Source organism: Gymnoscopelus braueri (assembly GCF_963280865.1).
Source record: "Gymnoscopelus braueri genome assembly, chromosome: 7".
Taxonomy (NCBI): Eukaryota; Metazoa; Chordata; class Actinopteri; order Myctophiformes; family Myctophidae; genus Gymnoscopelus; species Gymnoscopelus braueri.
The window spans coordinates 52457771-52468101 of NC_137608.1; the positions used below are offsets into that span (position 1 = coordinate 52457771).

Sequence of the window (10331 nt, forward strand, 5' to 3'; positions counted from 1 at the left end):
CTTTTCTTTTTTTGCTTTATTGTTAATCATTTGTACTTTTTTCCGTAAAGCACTTATGCTTTATTCTTGCTCTGTAAAGCACTTTGAGCTGCATTTCATGTCATGAAAGGTTTATTTATAAAGCTTTATTATAAAGCTATGGCCTGGTCTCTACCTCTGAGGTTGTACTGTATCAGGTATCTTCCATCAGAGGACAGAATGGTTGGTGGCTGGACCTGTCTGCTGTTGGCTGTGCAGCACAGCATCATGGACAGTGGGAAATACCATCTCAGGAGTCACAACCCCTGTGAAGAACTGCAAGGTACCCAGCTCAGACAGTAGGGTTCTGCTGCACCCAGCAATGAACACCTGCACATCCACAGCTGCGTACTCTTTAATTACAGATTTAATGGATTTGGCCCCCACTGAGTCGACGAAGTTGACAGGCGTCCAGTCCAGAATGATAGAGTGGATTGATGTGAGGGGTTCGAGGAAGCGGTCCTCTTGCGAGTCGGATTCAGTGAGGGTCTCTGTGACCTGTCCATTCGTATACCCCTCAACCTGGTTGTCGGGTGTCACTTCACTGTGGGTCACGCCCATTTCCAGTTTAACATCAGCATCCTTTTTCTGTGGAGAATTCTGTTTGTGGATCCTGGCTTTCCGGACAGCTTGTAAATGCGTAGGGTGCACACCTGTCTTCTCTCTGAGGTTGTTCACATAAAGCTCACTGTTGGCAAAGTAGATTGAGGAGTTGGAGTGGAAAATCTTGATCCCCGAACACTCCGCTGCCTCTTCATACTCAGCCACGTCACAGTACAACCCTGTGTCTGTCACCTGGCCAAGGATGGCACTTTTGGGGCTTTGTGTTCTGTAGATGACAGTCAACACAGCAAATCCAATAGCCACAAGAAGACCATAATCCAGACCCAACAACACGGAGGCTACAAATGCCACCAGCCAAATCGCCAGTTCAATTTTGCTGGTTCTCCACAGGGCAGGGATATCCCGGGTCTGTTTCAACATGCCCAACAGGTTTACCATGATGATCGCCGCCAGCACAGTCTGGGGAAGAGGCTCGAAGATAAACCCTGCAGCCACCACCACCAGTAGTACCACAAAGGATGCCAGCAGCCCTGCGATCTGTGTCTTGCCGCCCGTGCTCTCCTGCACCAGGCTTCGTGACATGGAGCAAGTGACTGCAAAGGTTTGGAAGAAACAGCTGATGAAGTTACACAGACCCAAGGCGATCAGCTCCTGGTTGGCGTCCACGCTGTAGTCGTGCTTCGAAGCAAAGATCTTGGCCAGAGAGATACCCATCGAGAATCCCACGATTGCTATGGCGAAGGAATCCGTGACCAAATTGGGTAGAAGAGAGAAGTGTGGAGCTGCAGGTGGTAGGAGCCCCACTGGAATTTTCCCCACCACGTCCACGCCGTAGTTGTCTGACAGCCCGGCGCCGTAGGAAACGCCCGTAGCGACGATGACTATGATCATCTCTCCAGGAATGGGTACAGGCAGTGTCTTCTTGAAGCGCTCATTGATGTCTTTAACCCCATATAGGAAGACGATACACACCAGGCCCACGATGAGAGCCGTGACGTTGGTGCTGGTGATGTTACTAAACACTGCCGTGACACTATGGAGCACGGAGAAGGGCCCGCTGAAGCGTTGCGTCTCGACCCCCAGCAGGTACTTGAGCTGCGATATGAAGACGTGCACGGCCGCCGCCGTTGTGAACCCCCTCACTAGAGGCTCGGTGAGGTAGATAGCCACGAATCCAAACCTGAGGAGACCCAGGACCAGCTGGATGATTCCCACCAGGGCGGTGAGCGCCACAGCCAGCTGGACCCTCATGGCGTCGCGCGCTTCCACGTCTAAGACGGCAGACGTGTCGGTGCCATTGGCGGCCTGGATGTAAAACATGGAGTCTGGAGCCTCCCTCACGACCACGCCGCCGATCATCAGGCTGATGACGGCAAACGTGCCGATGGATATGTGTCTGGAGGTTCCAAAGAAGGTGTAGAGCAAGACGGGGTAGAACGAGGAGTAGAGGCCGTACACCGGAGGAACGGCAGCCAGCATGGCATAGGCTAAACCTTGAGGGAGTTGCATAACCCCGGTGCTCAGCCCTGAAACGACATCCCCAAACAGGTACCGCTTGACCGGATAGGAAGGCAGCCATGTTAAAATGGGCAGAAAGCTCAGAGCCGCTGCTTTGGCCCTCTCTGTTGAACACGGCACATGCCGCGCGAGTCTCTGTCGGAGGGTAGGGCGACGCCTCTCTCTACGGTGGAGGAGCTGGGATTGGATGTAGCCTTCATCGTAGACCGGCCGCTCTATGCGGTAGCGGAACACATCGGGCTGCGCAGCTGCGTCCTCCTGGGCTGTGGTTACATGGTGTTCCATAACACAGAACAGCAGGGCACACCGGGTATGTCAGTGGGGGGGCCGTGAACTGTGGAGACGTTTCTGTTTCTCACCCCCTGTTTGTACCTGTTCCAGTATTAGGCAGTGATGCTACCATGTACCAGTATAACAGCTGAGGATGTTATTTGACTCTGGGTGGTTGTCGATTAACATCGTCGGTGCGCCAAACAAACGTGTGACCTGACTGTACAGCAGACAAGCAGCACAAGACTCTTGTATGACCATTTTTGTTGATGGAACCGTTTGTTCTGTGACGTCAGAGCACGCCTAAATAAAGGTGAAGATGAGTTTAAGGTGTCACACTGAGACAGAGCTCTGTGCTTAGTCTACGTTGAAGAGGGTTTGTCCTGTCTGATAGAGCTACCTAAAAGACGTTACCTCTGGAACTCTACGATGAAGACCATATACAAGATACCATATATGGAGCAGGGTTGAAGAGACCTATGTCATCCGAGACTGGAGTCATGGACAGAACGGATGTAAGCCGATGCTGGCGTCTTGGACAGTGCGCAGACACTGAGCTGACGCCATGAACGTAACATACCATAAGCACCATAAGGATATAGGTCAGGGATAGGCAACTGGCGGGCCGCGGGCCGCATGCCCGCACCGTCATTCAATGGGGCCCCAGGCCAAAATCAACACTTTTGAAATCACAAAGAAAAACAAAGTTATCTAAACATATCCGAAATGGTGAACTATTGCCTTCAGCTGCCTTCAAACATGCAACTTTCCATGAACCATTTTAATTTCAACAGTCCACCAGTAGAGCGCGCTCTCGTTTATTTTAATAGAAGCCTTATTAATTATAATTCTAGGGTTCATTTTTTTAAAATATTTTTAAGCCAAGGTTACAGCAATACTCTGAAAGGCATACTCAGGAATGTGAAGTTTTGTTTAGCAGTACAGCTGTAGTAAGTTGATAGAAGCATTACTAAATGCTAAATGAAAACAAAGTTACAACGAATAATAATTGTTAATATCCCTTATTGTTGCCAGACCCAAGGGGTCGGGCTTACATGAGGCTTTGTACCTGTTTCGTCCATACATGGGCAGGGGCCATTTGTCCTCCGGCCCCAGCCAAAAAAATGTTTGTGACGTCCCCTTTCGTCACGAACTATTCATGACATCATGAACTTCAGTTATAAAGTGGTTTGTAGGTGTGTTACATACTAGGACTTCATTTTGGGTCTGGCAGAACCAGGTCTCCTGGTCTTGTTTATCACATAATGACTATTATGGGCTTTTTGAGTAATGGGGTACTACTGGCGAGAGTGCCGATAAACAATGCGGCCCCCCAGAGTGAGTGTGGAAATTTAGTGGCCCTCACCATCTACAAAGTTGCCCACCCCTGATATAGGTACTACGTAAGCTCCATATAGATATAGGGTCAAGTGAGAATGAGGTCAGCATGATGTGGCATCTCTCACAACATGTATATAAGGGGCACGTCATAGATTCAGGAGTCAGTCCAACTACGAACCCAGCTTCTCTGAACGTTACAGCAGACCTTGCGGAGAGCGAACAGGGCGGCGTTGACAGGTCAACAATGGGACGCAGAAAGTCCACGAGGAAGCCAGCACCCAAGAAACAACAGATGGGTCTGGACACCATGTTCACTTGCCCGTTCTGCAACCACTACAACTCCTGTGATGTCAAAATGGAAAGGAGTCGAAATGTGGGATCTATAACATGCCGTATTTGCATGGAGGCGTACCAAACGCCTATACATTATCTGTCAGAGCCGGTGGATGTTTTCAGTGCGTGGATAGATGCCTGTGAACAGGCCAATGCATAGCCCTTCAAGGTTTCATACTGTAGAGTTAATGCAACTCAGTAGTCAAGTCAGTAGGCTACTGCAAATGCTGTAAATAATATTGTAAATGTAACTTAACTGTGATTTTACCACCCTACATGAACGTGTTTTTGGAGAAAGAAAATAAATCAAAGAACAAGTAGCATGTAATTCATTTAATTCAGAAGTTCAAGTACAACTACATGTCCCTTTTCTTGGTGTTCAAAATGTGTCAGGATGAAAACACAATAAACAGTCTGTCTGTATCCATAACTATCAGAGGATAGTATTAAGTGGTATCCACACTTTATCTCAAACCTTACTGAGGAACAGTATCTAGTAAGGAATAGGCAATCTCTACAGCATATTTTATGTGTATACATTTTTACTCTATCAACCAAAACTAATGTGATTTATTTATTTATTTTTAATCAGTGACGCAATAGAGGCACATTAACCACTTTCTACCTGCGGTCCCTATGTTGAGCATGTCATAGGGGAACATTTTCATAAAAGAAAACATTTTTGTGAAAACATATCTCAATGCAAAACACGAGGGTGAGCTTGTATATCAGCAATGTTCGCTAATTGTAACATGTGTAGTAACATATCGTTGCTGTCGGGCAGAAATCTCTTATCTCCATATTTAAACCTTTTGTGTTTTCTCTTAAATTAATGTCCTACTTGATCAAACCATGCAGTGTCACGCAAAAGTATCAACAGTAGCAGATCCACAAGCTCGAAACAGCGACATCTTTTGAGCTTGTAGATCTGCTACTTTTGCAATCCTGAAAAGTAACAGTTCTGGACATAGAGCTTTGCACCCGACAGAGACGATATGGTATACACACCTTTTGTGAGTAATTAACTATAAGGTCCAATTGGACTGTAAAATCTTATATGAAATTATCCCCAAAAACGTATGTTAAAGAAATATTAAGCAAATGTCAAACCATTTTATGTTAGATTGCTTTCCTAAAATAATCCACTATATGAGGTGCATGGAAATACCTTACTGTATATTGTTCAATTTGAATAACCATTTATTTATTAGCAAGAATAGCAACTAAGGCTCTAATGCCATGGCAGAGAATCCCTGGTTCGATTCCCAGACCAGCTCGACCATTTCTCTTTGTCACTCCCCTACTTTCTCCCCCACCGTGACTGTCTCTCTACACTGACCTATTGAAATGAAGCAGAAATGCACAAAAAAAGGAAAAGATTTCCATTTGTCATGCAAGTATGTTTATTGCCTGTACATTCATATTAGATTACCTTCAGCTACTGTTACTATGAATAATTAGGAAACTAGTATTCTATCCCTGGACGAAACATTTACATTTAGAACTACTCAACAATCCAAGAACAACACATATAAACACTACAGATGTCAGGATTAAGGGTCCATAAGAAACAGGTTTTGAGAGGATTTAAGGTGCTTGAATGTGAACAGACCCTTTGTCTCATCAGACGTTTGGATTGACGATCTTTCCCATGAACAGAATGTTGTCAGAGGAGTCAGCGATGAGAACCATGAAGGGACGATCGAACTTCAGTTGAGGAATGACTATGGGCTGACCATTTCTTGGTTGGATGCCGATGCTTGTAGCTGCAGCCGCAGTCGCGCCAGTCTCGTCTACATCCAGGGTGGCTTGGTGCACAACCTGCACGTAAACAATGATTATAGATCAGTGATGTTCACATAACCCCGGTACTAGTTGTACTTAGAGTGCTCAACGGGCCTGAAAATTAAGGCCCGGCCCTAATTGGGCCCTAATGTTAGACCCGAAAACCCGGAAAAATCTGAAAAAAAAGAAATATATATGGAATTAGTTAAAAATATACATATTTCCGGATGTATATTTAATTAGCATCCATTTTCGGCTTGACCAGGCTTGAAAACGTCGGGTCGGGTTCGGGCAGAATTTGAGATCTCTAGCTGCACTATACTGGCTGCTGGTTATTTTTAGAAATTGACTTTAAGATTTAATCGTTAACTTTAAAAGCTCTTAACGGCCTGGCACCTCGATATCTAGCTGAGCTGCTGGAACTCTGATTCCACTGGACTGGTTGTTCCTACAGTAAGAGTCCAGGCTGGTGACCAACGGTGACCTAGACTCAGGAACAGCCTGCCATTGGACCTCAGGCTTGATAGCTCCATAACCATTTTTAAATCTAATTTACAAATAATTGTTTTACCCCCCCCCCAAAAAGCCTTTTTAACTCCCTAATGGCAGCAATCGGTGCATCTATGGTGTCATATTATTCACACAAATTGTATATGACTATTACTGTTTCATTTTATGTTGTAATTACTTTGTAACTATAAAGTGTATTATTATACTGTGTGAATGTGTCAGAGTGAAACATGAGTCAGTAATCCAAGAATAGAACACAACATATGGGGGTCAGGCTTGGTTGTGGACTGATGGACTGTCTCTGTCCTTTGTTGTGATATAAACTACAGTCTAGTTTATACTATACTAGACACTCCGTTATGACAGCTCTTACCTCTGACACAGACACAGCCTCTGCAATGCCACTGAGATCAGCTGCAGCACCAAACATGTCCGTCATTCCCATCTGACGCAGCACATCCTTCAGGTCTACATGAGTCTTGATGGAGAACTTGGGAACAAATAAATCATACCCCCTGAAAAGGAAATACAAAAACACTTAAGACTACGGCAAAATCATGTTATAAGATCATTCTGGAACTGATTGATTCATTGTCTCCGCCAGGCCGAAAGGCATGGCGAGAGAGTATGTTTTACCCCCTGTCCGTCCGTCCGTCCGTCCGTCCGTCCGTCCGTCCGTCCGTCCGTCCGTGTGTCCGTCCTGTCCGTCCGTTAGCAGCTAATCTCTGGCACCGTTGGCCCGGCCGCTGCGAAACTGTGCACGCACACTCCCTGGATGCCAACTCAGAACCTCTGCCCCAAATGTTTCAGATTGGCCGTTTATAGCGCCACCAGGAGGCCGATATGTGCAAAACACATTTATTGATACTACTCCTACAGATTTTGTCCAAACATCACACAAATCGGTACACAGTATCTCTATAGTCATGTGATCAACACGGATTTATCCAATTTCCCATATTCCATCCTGATTGCCTAAGATTGGCTTCCAAAGTTTGCAGGATTGTTCCGTTTTGAACAAAATGCCTCAAATCATGAACGCAGCTTGCGATTTCCGTGAAATTTCACACGCACATTTCTATTAGGCCGACGAAGAAATGCCACCCTTTTCACATTGGCCTGTTATAGCGCCACCAGCAGGTCTAATTCTGCAAACATATTTTTGGAACAAAATGCCTCAAATCATGAATGCAGTGTCCGATTGCAGTGAAAAGCCCTTGAACAAATGGCACCCTTTTCACATTGGCCTATTATAGCGCCACCAGGAGGCCACAATAACGTACCTGACCTGGCGGAGACCTGTGCTCCGAGGAGCACTTTTTCTAGTTTCAAGTGTTTTGAAAGTTGCAAAAGTCATTACTTGGCACAGAATGTAATATTCTGACCTTGAAAAGTGCTATATAAATGTAATGTATTATTATTATTTGTATTATTTATTTATTTAAAGTAATAAGTAACATGTATTACATTTTGAAGGTAATAAAATAAACCCTGATGTCCCTATTTTGGGCATGTCAAATTAAAAAAAAATCTTCAACAATAGCAAATCTAGGAGATCACAACAAGGTGTTTTGATCATGATGTTTTGAACTTGCAGATTGGCTATTTTTGAATAAAATGGTGAAGAAATAAATGTGTTAAAAGTTTGTACAGAGTATATGTTTTTTAAAGTGTAATTTCAAACCTTTTCTTCATCCCATTGAGCCACTTGGCATAGTGCATGGGGCAAATGGCCTCCTCCAGTTGAGCTAAATTTCTGCCTCTGTCAGGCAGCATCAGCAGCATGGAGTAAGAGCTGTTGAAGGGTAAACGGAGGACAGTGGTGGAGATCTGCTGGTCATAGCAGACATCAAACATGTCCTTCATGTTCATCATCTGGACTGGAACCTGCAACATCACCATGAGGATCATTAGAAGAGCCCTGACCCATGACAGGTTGTTGGGTCCAATGCCGATCCCGATTTAGGAGAGTCCTAGACCAACAGTTACCCACGTTTTGTCTCAGGCCCTGTTCAGACTGACAGCCCAAATCTGATTCTTATCCAGATTGGAGTCGGGCTGGTTTGATGCAGTGTGAACCAGGCTAAGGAATGTGATTCAAATCTGATTTACAAAAATAGTTTCCATGTGTTTTTCTTTCGCTGTTCAGACTGCATAAAAGCAATGCAACTATAATCTGGATATAGACCACAAATCAGATTTGAGCTGCCAGTCAGAACAGGGCCTAATAAGTTGTTTATAGCAAAATCTTCTAATCAATTTGAAAGAGTTACATTTGATTAAAGCTTCTATTTGAAAACAGTATGAGCAAACAAAAATAAACACATATGTTGCACGTTGTGAGCTTGTAGATCTAGATTTAAAACAAATTGAAAACTTTTACAAGTTAGACAGTAGTGTTATGGGATAAGGTACCTGGTTTTGCTCAACCACATTAAACATATCCTCCTTGGTGTTTGCAGGGTCAAATTGAGTCTGCCATTTTCCTGTTTGACAGAAAGCAATGTAGAAACAACGATGACAAAAGTGAGACGAAACTTAAAGGAGGAGTTCACCCAAAAAATGACTTATTTTCTATCAATTGCACACCCTATGAAGCCTTGAATCCATGGATTCTTTTTTGTTTTTGTCACATTCCTAAGCTAATAATTTGATTCCCGTCTCCTACCGGCTAATGTATCCGGTAGGAGACACAAAGTAGATTATTTGTGTCTCCTACCGGAAATACACACGGTCATCAAATTATTGTCTTAGGAATGCCACAAAAACAAAAATAAATCCATGAAATCAAGGCTTCATGGGGTGTGTAATTAATAATAATAATTATAGAAAATAAGTAATTTTTTGGGTGAACTCCTCCTTTAAATGTGGGAAGGTGACTGTAGCCATGATAGAACTAGTTAGAGGGCGGTTGCTCAACGTTGGGTCTGGGGACCACCAGGGGGACCCTTATTGTAAGCGTATATTGGGGTCCCAGAGATTAAACAAATGTTATCAAATGGGGGTCCATGGCCTAATCATACTGGTCATTCCTTGAAAAAGGTTGAGAATCACTGAGTTATAGATGAACCCTACACATGGTTAGGTTCATAATAACTAATAACAGTAGTTTTATTTCTGTCTGGTATATGAAATTATTCTAAAAACATAAGAACTGAACCCAGAGATGACATCTCTTACCTTTGTAGTATATGTAACTAATAAGAAACATGACGGTCTCAGGGTCCAGGTCTTCCACTAGTTGGTCTATCTTGCCGTGGGTCTTCTCCCCTACATACTTGTTGATGGTAGCAGCACTCTCTGTGGGATTGGTAAAGTCCACACTGAACCCGTCCGCCATGTAGGACTGACTCAGGGTCTGCAGGAACTCAGGCCGTGGCTTGAATTTATTGTCCACAAACACTGCGGTTCCTGCACTGATGTCTTCTGATGAAGTCTTGTCCGCTGCGGTCAGAAGTCCATGGAAGGCCTGGTTCACGTCAGCCTGGGTCAGTACGGAGCTGTTGAAGCCCAGACCACTGAAGAGCTGCTGGTGGGTTTGGCCCCGGGCCCCTACAGACAAGGCTGCCAGGGCCAGGCTGACACTTGCGGGTGAGAAGAAGACGTTCTTGCCTTGGTTGTCCGTCTGAGCAGCCAGTTGCCTGTACAGGTTAAAGGCAAAACCTTTGTTTGCTGAGGTCACCATGGAGAGGCTGTTTGCAGCCTGGTCTGCAGCGTTATCTTCATGACCTGAAGGTGATGAGTTAGATTGTTTAAAGAAAATAGGAGGGGGGTGGCCGGGTGGGCATTTTCTTAACCACTTAAACCCTATAATTCTTCCTCATCTGACAAACAGCAAAAATAGCATTTGGCATTGCGATACAGCGTGAGCTTGTAGATCTATTTTAGCAAATTTGACGCTTTGGAAGCAGAGACATGGATCCCCAATCAAATCCAACCCTGGTCAGTCAGGTCAGATATGTTACCTTCATGTCCTGCATGGTGATGACCTG

At 44.6% G+C, this 10331-nt stretch overlaps 3 protein-coding genes across 3 annotated transcripts in view; 1 reads left to right on the forward strand and 2 right to left on the reverse strand.

Annotated features, from left to right (window-relative positions):
- Positions 1–186: 186 nt before the first annotated feature.
- Positions 187–2385, reverse strand: LOC308089130 (prestin-like; the record flags this gene model as incomplete). Its single annotated transcript, XM_080433699.1, has 1 exon — positions 187–2385. The coding sequence occupies one exon, from the start codon at positions 2383–2385 to the stop codon at positions 187–189; it is 2199 nt and encodes a 732-aa protein (XP_080289825.1).
- A 1570-nt stretch (positions 2386–3955) lies between these two features.
- LOC308089131 (transcription elongation factor 1 homolog) lies at positions 3956–4204 on the forward strand (the record flags this gene model as incomplete). Its single annotated transcript, XM_080433700.1, has 1 exon — positions 3956–4204. One exon carries the CDS (start codon positions 3956–3958, stop codon positions 4202–4204), a length of 249 nt encoding a protein of 82 aa, XP_080289826.1.
- A 1463-nt stretch (positions 4205–5667) lies between these two features.
- LOC308089133 (hibernation-specific plasma protein HP-55-like) overlaps positions 5668–10331 on the reverse strand; it is a gene marked incomplete at both ends in the record, with an annotated part of 4719 nt that continues 55 nt past the window's right edge. Inside the window, 6 exons of the mRNA XM_080433702.1 lie at positions 5668–5865; positions 6713–6854; positions 8024–8226; positions 8755–8825; positions 9520–10068; positions 10305–10331. The exon at positions 10305–10331 is cut by the window's right edge and continues 55 nt beyond it. Of these exons, the coding sequence (XP_080289828.1) occupies positions 5668–5865; positions 6713–6854; positions 8024–8226; positions 8755–8825; positions 9520–10068; positions 10305–10331 (1190 nt within the window). The remainder of the gene's footprint in view (positions 5866–6712; positions 6855–8023; positions 8227–8754; positions 8826–9519; positions 10069–10304) is intronic.